The sequence below is a fragment of the Gracilinanus agilis genome, chromosome 1 (genome assembly GCF_016433145.1).
Source record: "Gracilinanus agilis isolate LMUSP501 chromosome 1, AgileGrace, whole genome shotgun sequence".
Lineage (NCBI taxonomy): Eukaryota > Metazoa > Chordata > Mammalia > Didelphimorphia > Didelphidae > Gracilinanus > Gracilinanus agilis.
In genome coordinates this window covers 339166032-339190739 of record NC_058130.1, presented here as the reverse complement: position 1 = coordinate 339190739, position 24708 = coordinate 339166032, and the positions used below count along the sequence as shown (strand labels likewise).

At 36.5% G+C, this 24708-nt stretch overlaps 1 protein-coding gene across 1 annotated transcript in view; it reads left to right on the top strand.

The window, feature by feature from the left end:
- The window catches only part of ANKRD31 (ankyrin repeat domain 31), a 188979-nt gene that overhangs the window by 119489 nt on the left and 44782 nt on the right, over positions 1-24708 (top strand). Inside the window, exons 23-24 of the mRNA XM_044680804.1 lie at positions 5288-5375; positions 6237-6333. Of these exons, the coding sequence (XP_044536739.1) occupies positions 5288-5375; positions 6237-6333 (185 nt within the window). The remainder of the gene's footprint in view (positions 1-5287; positions 5376-6236; positions 6334-24708) is intronic.

Here is a 24708-nt window from a genome sequence, read left to right as displayed (position 1 = left end):
GGCTTGTTGATAAGCAATTGGCCCTATCTCAAAAATGCACACAGAAAAAAATGTTTTTAAATGTACATAGAAACTTAGGCGTTCTTATAATATGCCAGCTGACTCTTTCAGGCTGGCACTTTTCATGGTCAGGCCTCTCAGCTCTGCAGGCGTGGAACTTTGACATTCAGCCCACCTAGGGAGGGTTAGGCATTGAGATAGCTTGCTTCTACTGCCTTCAGCCCCATGAAACTGATTAGTACCAGAAACCAATTTATTAATTTACAATGAGGGATATATCTTTCTTGTGACTAGATATTTGTGTTCTCTATCAAAGGTGCTACTTTCCTGGTATCTAGTTACTGGGTGTGAAGTTTTCCATCACTCAGTAGGGCCAAATTTGTAATGTATGCTCTCTAGCTAGTCAGTCACACCTAGGCACAATGCCTATAGTTTGAGCAGCTGCCACAGGTTGAACAAGGGCACTCATTTTTGTGTATAAGCTGATGAATTGGGGTGGACAACAGTGGCATAATAAAGCAACATAATGAAGTTTCATAATTATGCTTATTTTGCCAAGAGAATGCAGTAACAGAAATATTATTTGAAGAATAACTTATATATGTCCACCTCCAGAAAAAGAACTGATAAATAGAAACAAATGAGACATAGTTTTATATATGCCTTTTTTTTTTGCTCAAATGATACCTTTCCTATTGCAGGGATGGGAAAGAAGGGAGATACCTGGGAACTTTAATGTAACAAACAAATAACTAAAAACAAAAATTAAACATAATTGATATAGTGCTTTAAGGTTTACAATATGCTTTACATATGTTATCTGATTTGATCCTCACAATAATCCAGAAAAAGGTATTGTAGGTGTTAATATGCCCATTTTACAGATGAAGCAACTGAGGCTGAAAGATATTAAGAGATTTGCTCATGGTCACACTGTTAGTTTATTTCAGAAGTCTGATTTGAAACCATATATCACTGGTGGTCTTTCCACTACATCCTGCTGCCTTCTTAAGTAAGAAAACAATATAAGCATCTAACTACTTCCTATTACCTTCTGCATGGCCAATTTGAGTTCCTATGTACTATGGAGCAATAAGAAAAGAAATAAGAGCATCTAGTTATAATTTTAAGCAGTCTTAGTTAAATTCTGCTACAGTATTAATTCTGCTACAGTATCTGCCACTTAATTCACATTTCACTTCATTTTGTCCTTAAAAGAAACTTCTTGCTTTCTTCCACTTAGTCTTTCCAGCCATTAAAAATCTCAAGTACCCTTTTTTAAACTTTTAAAGCATAGCTGTTAAAAGCCCCTTAAAAAATTCAAGTTATAATTCTCAAGACTATTTTTCATTCATTACATTTTACATTGGCTGCTTCCTGATGATATCTAGGGGGGGCAACTTCATCACATCAGCAGTATGTCTCCAGATCATACTGTGAAATTGTTACTTATGAGAAAGTTTGCTGTGGACAGAGAGTTCCGTTCATCATGTGTGGATCCTTATTAGTTGTAATTATGTAAGATAGCACTTCCTTTCCTTAGTGATTTATCCTTTTCCTGATTTTGCCCTTAGATCTAGAAATCCATTTTACTTTGGGACTTGTAATGTTTTGTTTATTTAGTCCAAGTCTATATATGAGTGTGGCAAGGGTAGGGAGAAAGTGAGAAGGGAGGGAATTTCCCATACACCTTCAAGGAAATAAAAATGATACGAAGGATTATAGTAAAAATAAGAATATGAAATGAAATGAGAAAGAGAAATAAAAGACTAATTTTCTTTTTAGAGTTTGAAAAATTTGAAAATGATGTTCCTTCCCTTTCTTTTCTCCACCCTTGTCTTTCATGAGATTGCATGAGATGCCTCCAAAATACAACTGTACCTCACATCTACAAAAGCTTTTAAAAAGAACCCTTTTAGGGGGCAGCTGGGTAGTTCAGTGGATTGAGAGCCAGGCCTAGAGACGGGAGGTCCTGGGTTCAAATCCGGCCTCAGACACTTCCCAGCTGTGTGACCCTGGGCAAGTCACTTGACCCCCATTGCCTACCCTTACCGCTCTTCTGCCTTGGAGCCAATACATATATTGACTCCAAGATGGAAGGTAAGGATTTAAATAAATGAATGAATGAATGAATGAATGAGCAAACAAACAAATAAATAAATAAAATCTTTTTAAAAAAATAATGAAGTTATGCTTGTGATTAGGAGAATGTGGTCCAGCTGAAAAATTTGGTGAGATGAGGCCTAGGCTCTCTGTCACCAACACAACCATGTCAATTTGTAATGAATTAGAATTGTTCAAAATGCTATACGGTCGTTTTTTGAGTACCTGGACATTTGGACCATTGGGGTCATAGGAAACTTGGAGAATGCTGTGGAGAACTTCCCTAGTCACCTTCTCCTAAATGTACAGAGTAGAATTATTCTATGCAATTGTTTGAAGGAGACAAAAAGATATATTAGATGCCCTTATCTTTGTTGTCTAACCCAAAATTAGTGGTATTCAGTTGTTTCAATCTCTTTATGATTCCATTTGGGGTTTTCTTGGCCAAGATACTGGAATAGTTTGTCATATCCTTCTCTGGCTCATTTTACAAATGAGGAAACTGAAGCAAACAGTGTTAAGTGACTTGCCCAGGGTCACGCAGCTAGTAAGAGTCTGAGTCCAGATTAGAAGTCATGAAGACGAATCTTCCTGACTCTAGGCCCCATGCTCTATCCATAGTGCCACCTAGCCACCCAGCTGCCCTCTGGCCCAGAACAATGATGTTAATTGCCATTAACAAGTAAGAGTATAGGAGAATTGAAATTAGCAAAAACAGAAAATAAGCCAAACCATTTATTCTTTTATTCAGTGTTCTTGCATACCCCACTGTATACCAACTGTTTGATGCTACTCAGTTGAAACTTCCCTCTCATAGGACCATAGATAGAGAAGCAGAAAGGGTGTTAGAGGTCCCTTTTTACATTTTGCAGATGTGGAAACTGAGGCACGAGGAGATTTAAGTGACTTGCCTAATGCCATACCAAAAGTAAGCGGCAGGGCTGGGATTCAAACCCAAATCTGTTACTTTGTATCCAGAATGTTTTCCATTATACTACATTGACTTTCTAGTCTTTTATGACTTAAGACTTTCATTCACTCTCCAAGTCATTTAATATGACAAATCTCTAATCTACTATGATCCTAGAAACACAGAATAACAGAGAAAAGGAAGCTTAGATGTTATACTAGAAACTTCTCATTTGATAGAGAAAGAAACAAAGTCAGGGACACATAGTCCCAGACAGCTAGAAAAGTACTCCAGTTGTATTCTCCAACATTCCTGTGACCGCTAGAGTCTAAATGTCCACTTACTCAAAACTGTCACTCACTACCTAGCAGCTGAAGTGAACTAGTTGATTCATTGAACAAATTCTGGTTTGTTCAAGAGTCATTGAACAATTCTGATTCATGACAAGTCGACCTGGTGGTGTTGATGGTAAGGGAACCTAGATCTCTTACCAAACTTTTTTGCCACATTGTGTTACCACAGGTATAACTTCATACAAAAAAAAAAAATGAGTTCTTTTTAGCTTTTGTATACATGGGTTATAATTGGCTTTGGAAACCCATGAACATAATCCTAACAACCTCACGAAAGACAAAAGTGGAGAAGAGCCCAAGATCACACAGGTAGTAGTTAGCTATAGAATCAGGACTAAAACCCATGCTAAGGAGCTACTAGGAAAAGTTTGTGAGAGACCCCAGCCTTCTATACTCTTGCCACGCCCCACTCCAGAGAATCTTTACATTTTAAGACTGCCTTTGTTACCAAGGACAAATAAGTGACTCAATGCCAAACTCCAGTAAGTGACAAACATAGCCAGGAAGTACTTGCTGGTAATGGCAGTTGTAAGTTTTAAAATTAATATGGGAGTTTGGGTAATGTAGTTTCAGGGGGTACAAGGTCTTCCAACTTTACACAGTGATCTGTGGTGTGTAGTTTATGGCATATGTGTGCTTTTCATAAGTGTTTTTTAACTAACTTTTTTCTAAGGTTATATGAGAATTAGATTTTTAAAATTTATACACAGATAGAAGCAGAATGAACCTTAAAAATGTTTTTATTTAAATTTTAAACTCTTACCTTCCATCTTAGAATCAATACTGTATATTGGTTCCAAGGCAGAAGAGAGGTAAGGGTAGGCAATGATGGTTAAGTGACTTGCCCAGGTTCTCACAGCTAGGAAGTGTCAGAGGCCCCATTTGAACGCAGGACCTGGCTTTTAATCCACTGAGCCACCTATCTGCCCCCCCCCAGAATGGTCTTTAACATGGACATTCACTTTTGCCAATGTAATTTTTATTATATTGGGGTTGGATTTTTGCTTGTTTTTTTTTCCTGCTCTGGGATGCATCTCCAAAATTATTAAATTATTATTTAAATCACTGGTGGAGGGAAAAAAGTCTTTACACTCTTTTCCTTTACATACTACTTTTCAGGAATGCACACACAGTTCAGACCATGTTATTTCTCTACTCAGTAAACTCCAGTGGCTCTCTATTGCTTCAAAGGTCAAGTATATACTCCTCTGTTTGTCATTTAAAGCCCTTCACCACCTACTTCAACCTATCTTTCTAGATTTATTTTTCCAAATTTCACTGTGTACCCTCTATGGAACAGCTAAACCAATCTACTTGCTGTTCCACCCATATACCCATACCTAGAAGGAACTCCCTTCCTCCCATACCTGGTCTTCTCAGAATCTCTAATTCTCTTCAAAGCTGAGCACATAGACCCCTTCTCTTGGAGTCCCTTCTTAAATCATCCATTCTACCTGCCTTCTCCCAAATTACCTTGCTATATACATATATATGCCTCTATATGTCAGTATACATATATAAGATATATGTGTGTAGAATGTATGTGCCATTTCTTTTATAAAGAGTGAATTCCTTCAAGGAAGATGTTTCCTTTTGCCTTGGTATCTCCAGTGCCTAGAATGGCACCTTGCACACACTAGTCACTTAATAAAGGTTTATTGATCAACTAATGCATCTGATGTTTAGAATAAGATTAGGGAGTGCATTAAATTACTTTCAAATCTTCAAAATTAGTTTAGCTATCTGTAGATTATCAACAAATGATGTGGTCTTGGATATACTTGGAGGATATAGGAGAACCACTTAGCGCATTTTGCAGACCTTTCTCCATCTAGTTTTTTTTTAGTAGGAATGTTTTCAATTGTCACATAAGAAACATCCCCCCTCCCATAGTGAAATGTGTATTATTTGTATCTGATAGCATGAGGCCATCTGTACCATTTTACAAGATATAGAAGAAAAGCAAGAAAACCTGTTGCTGTTTGAAATAAGAACACCTGAAGATGCTGGTAATTATGAAAATGGATTTGTTTTTGGTTAATGTTATGACATTCAAGGTCAATGCTAGAATGTATTTTTTTTAAATATTAAGGAGTAGCATGTGCCTCTGAAAGAAAGTGCTTGAAGAATGCTATGTGCCAATGTAAAATAAAGTTACTTCTCCTGTCTGACAGTCTGAGGAGGAAAGTGGGAGAGAGTGATAAAGGTGTAATGAATAATGGCTAAAATTTAATGTCTTAAAATTAATGGTTGAAAGTTGTCACATTTGAGGGGTGTCTTGTTTGATGTTACATTTGAAAGTTCCATTTGAATATACAGAGATATGACTGAACAGTTGGTGGGGAGAGTAATCAGATAGCTGTCAAAGACAACTTTCTAGAATGGTCCTTCTCAGCCTTGAGCCTATAAGTAATTGAAGAGATACTCTGAATCATGATTGTGGATAAGCCAAGTGTATAGAGATGCCATAAGATGATGTGTAGAGAACAGGTTGTATTTCCCTTTGGCTGCTCAACTTTACCTGGTTAAGGTGACCATTGAAAACAGAATGGGTAGGGGGATGTGAGAGTGATTGAAGGTATAGCTTATTTATGTGCTTTCAGATGGGCCATTCTACATTGTAAACTTTGTTATTTGGTCACCTTCCTCCACAGATGTTTCTTTGCCAGCCAACACCAACAGATTAGACTCTGATCCTTGGTCTTATTCCTTTATGTCTCAAAACTTTAATGAACTCTTGCAAGCTATTGAGGATTATGGCTGTGTTTTCTTGAGCTGCTTACACCAGCTCCTTTCACTTGAATTCATGATGTAGCTAAAGCTGGATTTTATTAATCCCTGATTTGACATTTTATTTTTGTGGTTTCTAGACCAATACAGTGAGAAGATGTTACAGATTAAGGATATTATGGACAGTGTGCTTGCCAAGCAGAAAAAAGAAAGGGATGATCTTGCTAAAAAATACAGGCAAGTAAAAAGGGAAGATAACTTTTAAGATAAACATTTTTTAGAGTTCTAGAATATTAACAATAATTAAACATGGCTATTTCTTGTTTAAGAAGCAATAAACTGTAAATACAAAGTAATGCATACATTTTCAGACACAATGTATAGATTTGTTTTTTCTTTGACAATAACTGCATGACCTTGGATAAAACACTTACCTGACTCAGTTTCCTCATCTATAATATGATGAGGTAGACTTGATAACCTCTAGGACCCCTCCAAATCTCTACTCCCATGACTATTTTTTAAACCCATTACCTTCTGTCTTAGAATCAATACTAGGTGTTGATTCCAAGGCAGAAGAGTGGTAAGGGCTAGGCAATGGCAATCAAGGTCACACAGCTAGGAAGTGTCTGCGGTCATATTTGAACCCAGGACCTCCTGTCTTGGGGCCTGGTTCTCAATCCACTGAGCCACCCAGCTGCCCCCTCTCATGACTATTTTTAAAAGGTACACCTTTTATATTACAAGTGGAGAGTTGGGGGAGGGTTATAAGGATAGTGTTGCAAAAGAAAAAGAAGAAAAGAATGTCAGTTCGAAACATGTAAAAAATACACAGAAGAGATCAGAAAGAAGGTAAGAAAGGAGGGTCTATACACAAGCAGGGCAGCATTGGTACTACCACATTAGAATTAATACATACTTTTTTGTTGTTACTAAAGCTGTGCATAATAGAGATTTGTGGTTTCATAGGTAATCCTTTTCTGTCATTCTGTGAATATGGAAGTGATTTTGTCAAGTTCATAATAAAAAAATTTTTTTTAATAATTAAACTTAGAATGTCTTAAGAATATACCAAAATTCTGGGAGCCACAATCCATATAACTGTAAAAAATCAGAGGTCTTGAAGGTACTTAAAGAAATCTTCTAATCCATTACCCTCTCTACAAGTAGAACTAGACTTATATCTTCCCAGAACTATATTTTGAAATTTTCAGATAATAAAATGAAAACATTTTCAAAAAGTAAAGACATTTGCACATAAAAAATTGTAAAGGGGGCAGCTAAGTGGCTTAGTGGATTGAGAACCAGGCCTACAGATGGGAGGTCCTAGGTTCAAATCTGACCTCAGATACTTTCTAGCTGTGTGACTCTGGGCAAGTCACTTGACCCCCCATTGCCTACCCTTACCACTCTTCTGCCTTGGAGCCAATACACAGTATTGATTCCAAGCTGGAAGGTAAGGGTTTAAAAAAAATTGTAAAAGAATTGTATTGCCATTTTTCATAAATATTTCTTCCCATAATAAACCTATATTTTCTTCATTTTTCCTTTTTTTCAATTTTGGTTTCTTTTGATTCTGTTGAAATGTTGTCACTAATGGTCTGTATTTTGTGCCTTTACATAGTTCCATACACTTGGTATTCCAAACGGTTTTGTTCCTACTGTAACACCTACATCTTATGATGCTTTGGTGAAGGGAGAGAAGAGATCTTATCTACTCTTTTCCATAAAATTAAACTTCTTGAGATCATGACTTTTCCTTTTATATTCATGTCTTTGGCACCTTACCACAGTGCTTTACACATATTAAACATTTAAATGCTTGTTGAATTGAATTTAATTGAATTTCCTTTTACAAAATATTCTTTTTCTTACATCCCTGCAGCCTAACCTATTTGCATTCCAAATTCTTTATTATATATTGTTTTTGCATCTCCTTGGCCTATATTCTTTGCTAGAATTACCTGTTTCTCATTATATTGCAGTGGTGTGATAATTAACTAGAAAGAGAAAAAAAATTGAATTTATAAGCACAAAAAGTCTTAAATTTTTTTCTATTTAAAAAAACTTAAAATGCAACACAGATTACAATCAGTTGTTTTTTTACACACGATTTGACACTGAGTTCAGAAGATTTTTATACATATTCTTTCTTTGTCATAAAACCACATTTTATAAAAATAAATATTAAGTAGACTATCCATTTTTACAAATCTGTCTTTGATTCTATAGATCATAGGTTTTCAATGTGATATAAATCAGGAGAGTTCCCACTCAAGAATGTTAACCTCCATTTCTCAGATAAATTTCTTTATTTTTCACAATGTCTGAAATGGTAGAATATTATGTTGCAGTAGTACATCTCTATGTAATTCCATAACAATTCTACTATTCAACATAGCATGATATTTGTCAGAGTTCATTGTTCCCCCAATGAGTATAAGTTTTCCAGTGTTCTGGAAGTTAAAAAAAAATCCCTACAACATTTTGTGTTATCCTCTTATGAAGATAGCAAGATCTTATGGATTCACCTCAACTTATTTTAGCAATGTTTTTGGTACTGGCTTGAATTTAAAAGTGAGCCTTATCAATGAAAGTTATTTTTTTCTCATCTTAGGTACTTCAGACCTTGTATTGTCTTACCTATGATAACTTTTTTCCCTTTATGATAATGGTCAATAGCTATGTCTTCTTTTTTTATTGGTTTCCTCGCCATCTTTTCAGCTTCAAGAAGCATATACCTCACCACAGAGTAATCAGTAACAACCCCTCCAGTCACTGGTCTCTCTGAAGGTCTTTGTTTTCTGAGGGCTAATTAGACAATTTTGTAGTAATGGTTTGTCCATTTTGATTTTTTAAAACACATTTTCCATTGTTTTTGGTGTAACTGGTCCTATTTCATTGTGAGCCCTTGTAGTTTTATTCTCCAATTCTTCTACTTATTTTCTTCTATACTTTGTTGGACCCAAGATCTCATAGATGTGAGTATACCTGCATAGATGTCAGGCCTCTTACTCCAGAAGAGTTCTGTTATTATGGCTAGCAGTCAGCTCTAAAATTGAAAGATAACAAACAGGCCACCCCAACTAGACTGCATTCTGCTTCTGTTTATGTGGGTGGTATTCCCAAGAGTAATAAAGGAGGAGAAAGAGAAGTTATCCGTAGTAATAGGTTTAATTAGGCTGGTCCACATTTGTGTCAGCCAGTTACTCTGTGAGTTGCTCCCTTTCCCCTCTTCCTAGTGCCCAAGGGCATTTTTTGCATGCCCCACCCCTCTGGCCAGCTATCCAAAGCAAGCACTTTCTCCCTCAACTCTCTCTGGAATTGGGGGAACTCACAGATAGCTTGAATTTGCCCTTTGGGCACTAAAACTTTGAAAAGGTTAGGCTTAGGGAATGAAAAGGGCACATTTCCCTAACACAGATCATTCTCTTCCTCCGGGTTCTGAGCTTCAATAAAGCAATTTGCAATAGTGGCCCAATGCTTAGGCCTCTTGGCCTTGGAGTTAGGAAGACCCAAGTTCAAAATCAGCCTTACTTACTAACTGTGTGATTCTGGGCAAGTCACTTACCTTTGTGCCTCAGTTTCCTCATTTGTAAAATGGGGATAATAATAGCACCAACTTCCCAGGTTGTTGTGAGGATCAAATGAGAAAATAGTTGTAAAGTGTTCGGTACATAGTAAATGCTATGTTAGCTGTTGTTATTATTGTATATATTTCACCTTGGGTGTGTGATGTAGCAGAACTTGGTACCATTCTTGAGTGAGAAGAGTTAATTAAATAAAAACTAGGTCTATGGGGAGAAGGATGTTTATGGACATCTTCAGCCAACACACAAGCCCCTGACCATTTCTAAACCATACCACTACCTAGATACCTTCTCTATCTCCTCTTTCCAACTCTCCCCTTTTAATTCTATCCTCCCCTACTAGAATATAAGATTCTTGAGCTCAGGGCCTGTTTCAAGTTGTATTCACAGCACTTAGCACAGTGCCTGGCACATAGCAAGGACTTAATAATTGTTTTTAAAGTATATTCATTCCTGCAGCTGCATCTGATATGATGCTGGTTTTACTATTATACCCCATTTCACCCACCCTACATCCACACCTGTAATTTTATCAGAATAGGGGACTACCAATGGGAAATTCCCTTTAGCAAAATTTGTTAGCAGCTATTCTTAAACTACAGCATTTCCTTGGGGCAGTGAGAGATTAAATAATTTAACTACAATACATAGCTTATATATGTCAGAGATAGGACTTGAATCCAGTTTTTCCTTCTTCTATACATTTCTTTTTAAAATCTTGTTGGTTAATGATTTCCCCATATACCTATATCAGTCTCTTTATATGACTCTCCCTTAAATTCTCCCTTCATTTGCTCTTCTCCCATCCTGTAGTGACTCATTCTCCACAATCCTCCAAAGATCACTGATAACAGCTCAAAACTTATATATACCATTTCTTTCAGGACCATAGGATGTAGTTATCTAGCCTGGGTGACATGTATTTTTAAGGAATTTAAAGAAGCTTGATTACTATTTTTATATCTCTATTTGGGTACCAATTTCTGATTGATCAATTAATGGTCTTTCTAGTCCAAAGGTCATTTTCTTCATGGCAGAGAAAATGGCAAAATAAAATATAAGAAACTTTAATCTTTTAAAAAATTTTTTCATCTGCAAAAATCTACCTTCTTTCTCCTACTTGTAACAATATTTAATGTGCAAAATTGGTTTGCTATTACTTATACTACCTAGAACAATAAGAACACTAGTTAGCAATCAAGCTTTATTAATCAAATGCATGCAAACATTCATTTATATTAACTATTTGGCATCATAAACATTAACCCCATTAAGTACAAACCACCAACCAGGTTTTCCAGAACTTCCCAGTAAGCTTGTCTCATAATTGTACTCAGTGATGAGATTCCTTGTCTGTCCAGCCAGAAACCCTGCATCTCCTTCCCAAGTGATTGCCTGTCAAGTCAGCAATTGAGCACTGCCCTCAGGAGAACATAGGAGATTCTTGAGTCTCAAGTGCAGAAAACACAGATTTCTGTGATTACAACCCAGGATCAAGTTGAAAGTTGGAGGTCTTTGGTAGATTGCTTATAGTTTTAGCTGTGAGTGTTATCTGATTACACCAAATTCTGCTTGGTGGTCAATGACTTAGCTTGTTTACCAATTAATTTGATTGATGGCATAAACTAATGGCAAGGTTGTTTACCAAATTTTCCAATTAGTAATCTATTCTATCTGGGGGTCCCATGTGTATAGCAGTTATTTATGAATACATGTTGTATATATATATAAACAGCAAGCATGTTGTTTACCATCCTATACCATATATACTAAATACTGAAAAACAAGTTTTGAATAACAAACATCCAAACACTTCATCACAAAATGGTGACCTAAAACAAAATAAAGTCAATCATGTCAGAGTGATAAACTTATTTTCACTATATCATCTCAATCTGCCCTCCCAATTGAGAACAAAAAAATCCACCCCAAACTTCTGATACAAAAATGTAGTGTGTGTGAATGTGTGTGGGTGTAAATATATAAGTATATACTTGTATACATAAGTATATATATATAGATATATATATATATATATATACTCACTATCATAATGTGGGTAGCATATGTCATGATTAGTTTTCTGTAATCATGGTTAATGATTTTGCTGATCAGAGTTCCTAATTATTTCAAGGTTGTCTTTACCATATTGTCATTGTATAAATTATCCAATTGGTTCTGCTCATTTCACTTTGCATTAGTTCATCCAAGTCTTCCCTGGTCTTTTTTGGCATTATTTTATTCTTAGTTTGTATTTTGAGTGTCCTTGTCACCAAAATAGATTTTATATTGGGATTCTTTTTTCTCATTATTTTAACCTAATTTCCTAATTTTGTACGTGATGTTAGGGCTAATTTTGTGCACTTCCAGAGGGAAGGGCTGAGGTGCTTCTGTTACTACTTTTTAGGGGGTATTGATGTTGTATTGTTCCAGGATCTCAGGGAGCTGAAAGCTTTCAATACTCTCAATGTGGTCTGATCCAAGGTAAAATCTGATTGCTGTTCCCCCTAGTCTCAACACTGTAATTTACTGACCTGGGTTTGGATCTGAGTATCAATGGACTGCTACTGGACTCACTCAGCATCAGCTAGCTGGGAAGCTTTGCTTATTCACTGATAAAACTGCAGGTTCCACTTTGGTCTGGAATTCCTGCCCTGGTTATATTCCTCTGCAGGTTTCAGACTGTGCCAGAAGCTAAACTAAGATCCTGATCTGTTTCTGGGATCTGAGCCACACTTGCTACTGCTCAATTCTGAACCTCCTCTTTGCTCTCTGCCTAGGGCCTGGGACTAGCATGGGGGGTTAGGGAGATGTGGTTTCTTTTCTTCAGTCTGCCCTTGATCTGTGACTTAGGCCTATATATTGAGCTACAAAACTTGGCACCTGTCCCCAGGCTGGGAGTGTGTTGGTATGGGTATAGGATCTCTGCTTACTCCAGTGTATAACTTCACCCTGCACTGCTATGCTCTTGACTAGACCTTGTCCCTAGTGTCTGCAGACATCTCTGTCTCCCTAAGCACCCTGGACTGGAAACATGACTCACTGTGATTTTTTTTTCACCAGAATTCAGTCTGATGAATTTTCTAGATGTATTTTGGGATACACCTTTCTGTATTGCTTCCTGCTATTATGCCATCTTTTCAACTCTACTTTTTCTATTTATCAATTATCATTGATCTCCTCTGAATTATCTTTCTATAGGAGGCCCAATAATATAGGGTTAACAGGTATTCAAAATCTATCCCATCTTTGATCCTCTTTCCCCCAATAGAGTTAGTTTTTAAAGTCTTTTTTTTTTAATTAATTTTAGCCTTCTTTGCCATCATCAGGTCATTTGGGGCCTTTACATTCTGAGTTTCAGCAGAAATAAAGCCATATTTTCACTTATCCCCCATTTCATTCCTTTGCTTCTATTTTCTGTAAATATCCATATATTCAAACAGATCTGTGATTGCATCAGTCTGGGGGTTAACTTTCCAGTAAGGCAGATAACTCATCCATGCCTGCACATACAGTGCTATTCTTGTCCATGTTTTTACAAAGTTTCACCACAGGGGCTCCAACAAGTATTTTAGAGACTTTTCTTTCTTCCTCCCAACATTGAAAGGCTAACAGTGGAGTGCTCTAACCACCCATTTGTTATACTTTACTCTTGTCATGTAAACAGCCCATCTTCTCTTTGTGCCATGTAATTCTTTGATTACATCTTTCACTCCTATTTTTCTTCAGAGCTTCTCATTGATTGCATGTTACAGCCTTTTCATATCCATTATTTGACTCTATCTTGCCACACAAAGGTATGATGCTTATCTTTACTTCTTTAGGGGCAGTGGTATTCCAGATCTTGATATCATATAGAAACACCAACTAGTACTGAAAAAAATTGCTTTGCTGTTCTTGGAAGCTCGGAATCATGTATAAGTGCTTTGCAATTTCCTGAAAGCAATCTTCCATGAAAGCTATTTACTGAAAGCAAGTGGTTTGCAAAGTGCTCCCCCACCCCCCACCCCCACACACACTCCTTTTCAACTGTGGGCCCAACTCACTATTGTCTGTCCATCTATATTGTCTGTCCCAGTTATACATACTCTAGAGTTTGGACATACTCTAGAGGATTCCATTGCTATGCATTGTAAAATATAGGCAATAAACATCCTTTATTCAATTGATGTTTGACAGGCCAATCTCCTTTGAGTGATTATAGATATCTTCCAGAAGGCTTTGCAGCGTCTTAGGTCTTGATGCAGTCACCATGATGTCAGCTGAAAACAAGAACTTCTTCACTCTTTGACCTAAGTTCTGGGCTAAATCTCCATCGAAATGATGAATACTTTTGTTGAGCATAAATCTCTCCCAATTTGTCATCTGATATTTCTTTTCAGAGGATCATTGAACAAGGTTATTTCTATTGCTATATCTTCCAAAGAGTCTTGAATGATCTAAATATATGTATAGGAGCCATTCTTGTTGGAAAATTGCCTGTAAAATGATAATTTGTGCTATTCAATGGATTACTTTTTTCTTTATAATCAATAAGCAGTAGGCATGATGGGATCTCATCTTTGTGCCTGTGATTATACAATTGTGAGTGCATTGAAGGATCAATTTATATGATATCAGAGGAAAGGAAGATTCCAAAGATGTGGGGGAGGAGGATCTCAACTCTCACCAATAACCAAAAAGTGATATCAAAAAACAGTCTATATGCCCAGTATTCATGCCCACTCTTCAATCTATTCAAAATATGTATGAATGTCATCTATGTTCTTATTAGTAAGGGTAATATGTAGGGAACAAGCAGGCTGTCACAAAGGATGTTCAACAATTGGCTACATTTTTTACCATCTCAGAACTGATCAGAAGATACAGAGAATATAAGATCTAAATTATTTAAAGCTTTGGTTGAGCAGTGACTTGCATTAACCTCTAGAAAAATTTTCCTGAACATTTCTCTTCATCATTGTTTCCTCTTATATCTATCATTTTTAAAAAATTAAAACCCAAACCCTTATTGTATAGATTCTAAGATAAGAAGGACAAGGCTAGGGATTTGGAGTTAAGTGACTTGCCCAAGGTCACACAGCTAGGAAGTGTCTGAGGTCAGATTTTCACCTAAGTCCTCCCAACTCCAGACCTGGCTCTCTATCCATTGTGCCATCCAGATGACTCAATCATTTCCCAACTCTCCAGGCCTGATTTTGTCTATAGAATTTTAGGATGTGAGATCCTTACTATCCTTTCTTTGAACTCTGAAATCTGTCCTCCTAGGAAGCATGTCTGACTGACTACATTCCTTTCCTCTGTCACCAATTATAATTGGAATGGTCATATCACCACAAGGTTCTCATTATCCATTGCCTCCCCAGTAACTAATTTCTCCTTGTTGGTAAGAATAAAATCCTCAATATAAGTTCCCCATGTTAGCTTCTCCACCTTTTGAAGGAGGAAATTATCATTTAAGCAAATAAAGTATTAGCTGCCTTGCTTTGGATAAAGGAGCCACTCTAGCAGATAGCCAGATAATAGAAGTGTCCCATTACTCATATATAATGGATGGCTTTGATCTGTGTCTGAACTCATCTATTTTCTCTTTCTGTACAATTGGTCTATAGAATAATCTAAGGACAACACTGCTTCTATTTCTGCCAGTATTCATCTTAACTCAAATGCCTTTTTTACTGATTCCCCTGTCCCTATGACTTCTGAATTTCCTTAAAGGGTCTAGCTTTTAAAAAAATTTTTCAATTATTAAAAATACTTTTCCTTTCCCTTCCACTTCCTGTCTCCCATTGGAAAGTAGAAGAAAAGAAAAGAAAAACTAGAGCCCTGTAACAAATATACATGCATAGTTGAGCAAAATTAATTCCCAAATTGGCCTTGTTCATACATTAGTCCATGCATTCCAAGTACTTCATAGATAAATCCTTCATCACGTGTTCTCTGCTATCATAATTGGTCATTGTAATGATCAGAGTTCTTAAGTTTTTCTAAATTATTTTTCTTTATAATACTATTGTTATTGTATAAGTTGTTCTCCTAGTTTTTCTAATTTCATTCTACATCAGTTCATCCAAGTCTTCCCAGATTTCTCTGAAACTATCCTTTTTATAATTTCATTCAGCAAAACAATATCGTTAAATTACATTCATATGCTCTAATTTGTTGAGCCATTCCCTGATTGATGGGCACCCTTCCATTTCTAGTTCTTTGCTCCCACAAAAAAAAAGAGCTGCTATAAATATTTTTTTGTAATATGGAGTCCTTTTCCTCTTTCTTTGATTTCATGGGTTAATAAGAATAACTAGCATTTATATGAGACTTTAAGATTCGCAAAGTGCTTTATAAATAGTATTTCATTTCATCTTCACAAGAACTCTGAAAGGTAAGTGCTGTTATTATCCTCATTTCACAGGTGGGGAAACTGAAGCTGAGAGAAGCCAAGTGACTTGCCCAGAGTCACACAAATAATGTGTCTGAGACCAGATTTTAACTCAGGTTTCCTGCCTCTAGGTTTAGCACTCTGTCTACTGTAATATATGGCACTAGTCCCCTTCAGGTCCTTCCTCTTATCTAGACAAGTCCTTTTAAATAAAGCATACCATTTCAACAAGTCTCAGTGCTATCTGTGGTTTGTTTTCTGTATTTCATGCATTTGTACATAGACAACTGAGGTAATGAGCTTTATTGAGGGCTACCTCCTTGGATTTTGTCTCTTAGGATTTTCTGGGTAGCTCTACTACTATTTTTTCTACATACATTCTACTTATGCTTTATATCATCTAGTTGGTGGACATATACATAAGGCAATTTCCCCCATCCCACTTCATCTTCTTCTAAATCCCTTAAGATCAGACTTTCAATATTATAGGTGAATACAGTCTCGTGTGCCCTTATTAGTTGTTCTTCATTCTGGAGGCTGCTTTTCCTGTATTTTAAGCCAAAACTCAGAAATCCAAATTTTGTTCTCAGACGTCATCAGTTTTTAATTTGTCTTCCTTTCTCTTTTGAAGTTCTTGCCACAATAAGCAGAAGTAGTAGAAATAACACGTATGTCAAAGACTTGTACATAGTAATGCATATTAAAGGAAGAGCAGCCAAATGAACCTGCAATTCCTGTAGCCATGTAAATAAAGTCAACATGGAAAGACAACAAAAATCTAGTCAACTATAATAACATCTAGCTGTGTTAGTACTACTATGCAAATGTAAAGGTCACATCCCTCCTTTCTGTTAATAACTGATAAACTATCAATCAGAGGGTATACTCACTAAAGGGACCTGTTTGAAATATGTGTTGCATCATTATAACAATAACAGAAACCACCTGTTCCCCTTTGATCTTTAACTTATTGCCCAAGACTTTATAATCTTTAGTAATACTTTCTAGATTCCTTATGTCAGGATCATTTGTACCTTCATGAGTCACAGGAAGTGGGTGATTTGTCATCTAATTTGACAAGGGGAGGGGCACCTTCTCTGTAACAGCTCATATATATGCCCTCAGAAAGCAGCAGAAATCCCTGTTGTTATCAGATCCACAAATAGCTGTCTCATTATTTCTCAGAAGGCAACCATTGCCTATCACTGCTTATCTCTTCTTTCTCTGACTTTTACTATATGATGTCTCACTTGACAGCAACAATGGATCTATGTCATCATTCTTTGGCGAGCAAGCTGCTTCTTTAGATTCTCAAGCCCCTTCTTCTTTAGACAAAGCCTCATATTTGGTTCTTGGTCCCTTGTTTCAATGGTCTTTCCCCCCCTTTCTCTTCTGTGTCTCATTTTTCCAACCATCAACTTCCTCTATCCAGATCCTGTTTCTTTTCTGTTTCCATATTGAAATCCTTTTCCCAAATTTTCAGGGAACAGTCCATTCTTCCTGACAATATGAAGGATAGACAATAATTTCTTAAGCCTTTATTCCTTCTTTTATAAGAGAGAAACCAGCCTGCTCTTTGAACATAGATAAATCAATTGGCTAGGCAGAAATATAAACGTAGCACTTACATTCTATACAGTTCACTATAGAATTCTCCTTACACTCTATGCTTGCTGGAAATCATACTTCAATTCTTTTGTCCATACCTTTCTGTAAATATTCCTGCTATGCTGGATCTACCCAATGATCTGAAGGCTTTCCTTTGTTTTGGTTTGACTTTTTGGCATTTTTGTAGATACCAGTACAATGCTGGCTACCTGTTATAATTCTTTTTTTTTTTTTTTTTAAGAATCAATACTGTGTTGGAACCAATGTTCCAAGGCAATAGAGTGGTAAGAGCTAAGCAATGGGGGTGAAGTGACTTGCCCAGGGTCACACAACTAAGAAGTATCTGAGTTTGCCCTCAGAAAGCAGCAGAAATCCCTGTTGTTATCAGATCCACAAATAGCTGTCTCATTATTCCTCAGAAAGCAACCATTGCCTATCACTGCTTATCTCTTCTTTCTCTGACTTTTACTATATGATGTCTCACTTGACAGCATCTGAGTATAAGATTTGAACCCAGGACCTCTCATCTCTAGGCCTGGCTCTCAATCCACTGAGCCACCTACCTGCCCCCTATTACTGATAATTCTTGCCATATAAGTAGCCTCTGTCCTTTTATAATCACATATGTCTTTATGCTACCATTATGTCAATTTTTTAAATACATGTCATCATTGGTAATATGCTACAACTTACTATGTATGAGTCTTTTCATTATCTTTTGTTAATTGCAAATTTGGATTCTTCTACAAATTGTAAAGTTAAATATGAAGTAATCTCTCATCACAGGGTATGGATTATCAGATCTTTATTTATCAATCAAGCTGCTCCTTCTTCTCAGGAAAGTTGGTTGTCACTCATCCATTAGTTTTACCCCTTCTATAAACCAAGTCCCATTCCTATCATTTGTGTCTACTCATTACTCTATCCTTTTCCTACTTTGTAAACTCCCATTCCTTGGAGGTATATTTCATACAATCTTTTTTTTTAACCAGGTTATCACTTTGGAAATGTAGTTCTTATTATTTCTTGTGTTATAGACCCTTTTTGGCAATCCAGTAAAGCCTATGAACTCCTTATAGTTTTTAACCATATAATATAAAATACATAGGATTACAAAGGCAGCCAATTTTATTGAAATGCAGCTATCAAAATACTTTTTAAGTTCATGGATTCCAGTTTAAGAACCTCTGCTTTAGAAGATATTTAACCAAACAAGTAAAAGAAATCATAAGAAAATTCATATCAGTATCTACCAACCCCAACAGTGACCTTAACTTATTCAGTTACTGCTCTGATTACCCATACCCACCCCTGCCCATCACTTCCCTGTCAACCAGCAGAAAGTTCAGAATCCATTCTATGTATATCAGCCTATACTTCTGGCTTTTTAATACCAGACCAAAGTCTTTGAGGTTTCTCCAGAAGAAAATAGTACTACCTGCTATCAAAATCCCTTCAAAGACAAACAGCTGGAGAGAATTAGACAAGCTACCTTGTGGTAGACATCATTACTTTTCCCCTCACTTTCAGCATTCTCTCTTTTCAGATCAACCACCCTTCACCTCCAGGGATGCTGTGCAACCCTGAGAATGCTTAGAACCCAGGCTGTGTAGTGGCAGTCCCACTACAAGTAATTTGCAATCATATATGACATCACTTGAAGAGTGGTATCAGACACTGAAAAAAACCTTATTTTATGGTGTTACTCAGTGGATTGTAGAACAAACATCTCCAGGGTTGCAGCTGTCATAGAATCTAGTATGATCTTAACATTTGTATGGGAGACATTTTGTTGGAGAACCTTTAAGGCTCCATCTTTCTCTACTAAATCAAATGCTTTTTGGGGATCTCTACTAAATCAAATGCTTTTTGGGGAGCAGTAGACACAGTTATATCTTTATTCTTCTCAGTTATATGACTGCAAAAATATAAAATCATCTGTAAAATCTTGTCTTTTATGTGAACAGGCAATTTTCTCAGGCAAAAATCTAATCTATCAACAACCACATGAAAAGATGCTCCAAAATCACTACTAATTAGAAAAATTAAAATCAAAACAACTCTGAGGTTCTATCTCATTTCCATCAGGTTGACAAAGATGACATTCATCAGACTGACAATCATGACAAAAAAATGAAAATTACAGTTGGAGGGGCTTCAGGAAAACAGGCATATTGGGCACCATTGATGGAACTATGAATAAGTACAACTATTATGACCAGCAATTTGGAACCATGCCCCAAAAATCACGTTATCTGTATATACTGCTTTACCCAGCAATTTCATTACTAAATCTGTACACCAAAGAGATCAAAAAAGGAGGAAAAGAATCAATTTTACAAAAATTTTAATAGTAGTTCTTTTCATACTGACAAGGAACTAGAAATTAAGGGGGCTCCCCATAACTAGAAAATTACTAAACAAATGATGGTGTATAGGCATAAAATATGTTATGTGTTATCTGCATTCAGTCATTTTTGTTGTGTCCTATTCATGACTCCATTTGGAGTTTTCTTGGCAAAGATATTAGAATGGTATGCCATTTCCTTCTTTAGCTCATTTTACAAATGAGGAAACTGAGGCAAACAAGGTTAAGTGACTTACTCAGGATCACACAGCTAGCCAGATTTGAACTTGGGAAAATGAATTTTCCTGACTTTAGACCCAGCACTCTATACACTTTACCACGTAGCTGCCATGGTATATAGTAATGGAATACTGTTGATTGTGAGAATTTATGAAAAGAGCAGTTCCAGAGAAATCTGAGAAGACTTTTATGAATCGATGTAGACTTGTAGAGTAAAGTGAGAAGAACCAGGAGAAAAATCTACATAAGAACAATGATATTGTTGTTATTGTATAAAGATGAGCAATTTTGAAAGAGTTAGGAATCCTCATCGGTGTATTAATCAGCAATAATTACAGAATGAATAAGGAAACATGTTAGACACCTCCTGACAGAGAGATAATGGATGTAACTACAGTTTGGGAAGTGGTCAATGTGAGAATTTGTTTTGCTTAACAATTCATATTTATTACAAGGGCTTTGATCTTTTTTTCATTTGAGAAGGGAAGTGTTTTACATTGGTTAAAATACCCTACAACAAAGTAATAATTCAGAAAATATTCATTAGGGGGCTACTGGGAAAGACCCCAGGAACACAAATACAAAAATGAGATAGTCTCTGCTCTCAGATACTTACATTCTATTATATATTAGTTATCACTTGTAGCTTTATGTCATCTGAAAATTCGATAATCATTTCATTTATCCTGTTTTCTAATTCAATGATAAAAATTTCACATATCCCAGAAAGTTTCTTCTAAGTTGACATCAAACCTTTAGTAACTACTCTTTGAATCTAGCCATTCAATTACTTGATTATACTATAGTCTAGTCCACGTTTTTCCATCTTTTCATAAGGATAGCATAACTGATTTGTCAATTATGTTGCTTAGATCTAAGTACATAGTCATAGAATTTCTCTGATTCACAGTCTAATAACTGATTAAAATGGAAACAAGATTAGTTTTTCGTGGCTTGTTCTTGATAAAAATCATCCTTTTTCCTTGTGATTATCAGAAAAATAAAGATGATCCAGTCTTTCCCATTAAAAGCTTTATTTTTTGTTTCCCATTATTTTCAATCAAAAGTTTAAACCATTTTGTATAGTGATTTAAAATTTTCTCATTTTTTTTTTCCTTTGTCCCATTTCAATGCTTCATTGGGTTATGAGGTGAGTCTAGGTTCTTGAAGGCCAAATGAGTGCAAAGGGTGCTGGATTTGCATATAAGAAGCCCTGAGTTTAAATCTTGACTCTGTCTTTTACTACCTGTGTGACACTGACCAAGTCTGCTTACCCTCTCTGAACCTCACTTTCATCAATGATTAAATGAGATGGGTGAACTAGATGATCTCCAAGATTTCTTTTAACTCTAAATCTGTGATCCAATGATCTTAACCACAGGTGTTTTCTTACAAGTTGAAAGGGTTTCCAGCATAGATCTAGCAAAAGACTATGTCTGGATGTTCAAGGAAGACTCTGACTCGTGGCAGCTGGGTAGCTCAGTGGATTGAGAGTCAGGCTTAGAGACAGGAGGTCCTAGGTTCAAATCTGGCCTCAGACATTTCCCAGCTGTGTAACCCTGGGTAAGTCACTTGACCCCCATTGCCCACCCTTACCACTCTTCCAACTATGAGCCAATACACAGAAGTTAAGGGTTTAAAAAAAAAAAAGGAAGACTCTGTCTCAGCATGGAAAGGACCATGTACATTGGGTGACTATTTCTCATGAAACAAATAAAAAATACTAGATGTTCCTCAATTCTATAGAAGCCCTTTCTTCTTCCAGAGTGATGTTGCCATAATCACAGTAAGGCAGCAGATGCTACTAAGAATTCTGAAGTTTTTTAGCTATCTACAAACATTCATTTTAATTTTAACATTTCCAGTTTGAAACTCTCAGTCCTTAATGAATTCAGTTTCATTGAATTCAAAAAGCATTTATTAAGCACTTATTATGTAATGGGCTTTAGGTGTTAGAAATACAGACAAAAAAGAAACACTCTGCCCTCAAAGATCTTATGTTCTACTTGGAGACAGGGAACACATATACAGGTAAATAAGTATAAAATACATACGAATACATAGTAATTTTAAGGAAGAAAACCCAATTGTAGGGAATTAAGATAAGTTTGGGTTTTTTTGGGAGGGGGTGATACTTGAACCAAGCCTTGAATAGAAATAGAGATTACAAAAATCAAAGGTGAGGCGAGAAAGAGCATTCTAAACATAGGGCTGGAGCCTGTGCAAAGACATATTTGAAGAAGATGGATAGTATTATGAAATAAGAATTGGATATGTATATTTGGAAGTCATTTGCATAGATGCAGTGATCCATGAGAGGGTACAAAGAAGAAAAGAAGGTGCATGACAGAATCAGTATACACTCATGCATGAGAGGTAAGACAAAGTTGAGAATCCAGTGAAGAAACCTGAAATAGCATGGCCAGATAGGTAAGAAGACCAGGAGGAAATAGCTTGGTGAAAATGTAGAATTGTCAGTAGTGTCAAATACTACAATGAGGTCAAAAGGATGAGTTCCAAGAAAAGGCCATTGGATTTAGCCATTATGAGATTGTTGGTTCTTGGGGATCTATGGGTATAGAAAAAAAATCACCCTGTACCCTGAGATACCTTGCTCTGTTCCTGTTCCATCACTGTTATCTTCTGTTTGTTGTATGGCTGTTATAATAATTAGCATTTATATAGAACTTTAAGGTTTGGAAAACATTTTACATTATCTCATTTTATCCTCACAATGTTCTCTGTGAGATATTATAATTATCCTCATTTTACAGATAAGGAAAGTAATTCAGAGGTTATGTGACTTAGCCACACTCATGTAGTTAGCAGAGGCAGGATTTGAACCCACGTGTTCCTAATTCCAAGTCCAGCAATCTATCCACCAGGCCCCTACTTGTTACTACTCAGAGACACTTCTAAAAGATACATACAGAAGAAGAAGAGGCATGGGAAAAGTACTTAGGTGACCTGCGTGTGTGTGTGTGTGTGTGTGTGTGTGTGTGTGTGTATAAGATACAGAGGTCCATTTCCCTTTGATATTTAAAGATTTGACATGGAAAACCCCAAGTAAACTGTTGGACGAACAAACAATAAATGTACCTCTTTTGGAAAAAGTGCTATTCTATTGTAATACAAAGGTTAGTAGGGCCACCTGCTCAAGAATACCTTTTCTGATTCCCCAGTTGTTAGGGGGATTGATATTATCTTCCTCTTCAAATCTTTTCTATAAGTACTTCATAGAGTCTCTTCTCTCCCTTGCCCCCTTCACTTCTTTTCCTGTATCACTTATTGTCTAAGTTCATGTTGTTGCTACCCAATAGACTTTATTTCCATAAGGCAGAGAGATATTTTCATTCTTGTTTTTGTATCCCCAGTACCTAGTATGGGGCCTTGAACATAGGAGATAATGAATAAATGTTTGCTTAATTAAATTGAGATTATTGGCAAGCATCTCCCAAAAGGCTCTTTCATATTTCATAACATATTCATCATAGATTAAGATAAGAAAACATTCTTTAACAGCATTATTTTTTCTCCTAAATTATAAATAAATCGTCAGATAAACCAGTCCTAATCCTCCTTCCTCTAGAGTGGGAATTTTTATCTTTTTTTATATCATAGACCCCTTTGTCAATCTAATGAAGCCTATGGCTCTCATCCAAAATACTTAAATGCACAAAACAAAATCCATAGGAATACAAAGGAAACCAATTAGGTGGAAATATAATTATGAAAAAAAAATTTTTTTAAACCCTTACCTTCTGTCTTGGAGCCAATACAACATATTGGCTCCAAGGCAGAAGAGCTGTAAGGGCTAAGCAATGGGAGTCAAGTGACTTGCCCAGGGTCACACAGCTGGGAAGTGGCTGAGGCCAGATTTTAACCTAGGACCTCCCATCTCTAGGCCTGGTTCACAATCCACTGAGCTACCCAGCTGCCCCCTATCAAAATATTTTTTAAAATAAATTTATAGACTCTTGAAATCTGTTCAAGGGTCCCTTGGAGGTTGTTATAAGGAAAGAGGTATGGAGCATATGAATAGGATCTGCGGAAAAGATGCAGAGGCAGGGAAAGGTTCTAAAATTTTGCAGAAGTGGCTGGGCTGTTTCTAATAGTCAGTTGAGCCTTGAGGCTGAGTCTTGTCTCCCTGGGGTGGACCTAGTGAGATTGGCTTTTCTTCTATGGCTTTCTTTCTGCTACATCTTCTCATCCTGCCTTTACCTAGTTATCCTGTTTCCTGCTGGCTGAGTAATACATCTACAGAGCTTCTTGAACCATCTAAGACAATGATAGGCAAACTACAGCCCACGGGCCAGATGGGGGAGGGGGGCCTGAAATGTTCTATCCTGCTGCGTGACCTTATTCCTAATCTGACGAATATAATAAGTAGGATATGATACAATGATACAATGAAACTTCAAAAGAGTTGCCTCAGAAACAGACTGACA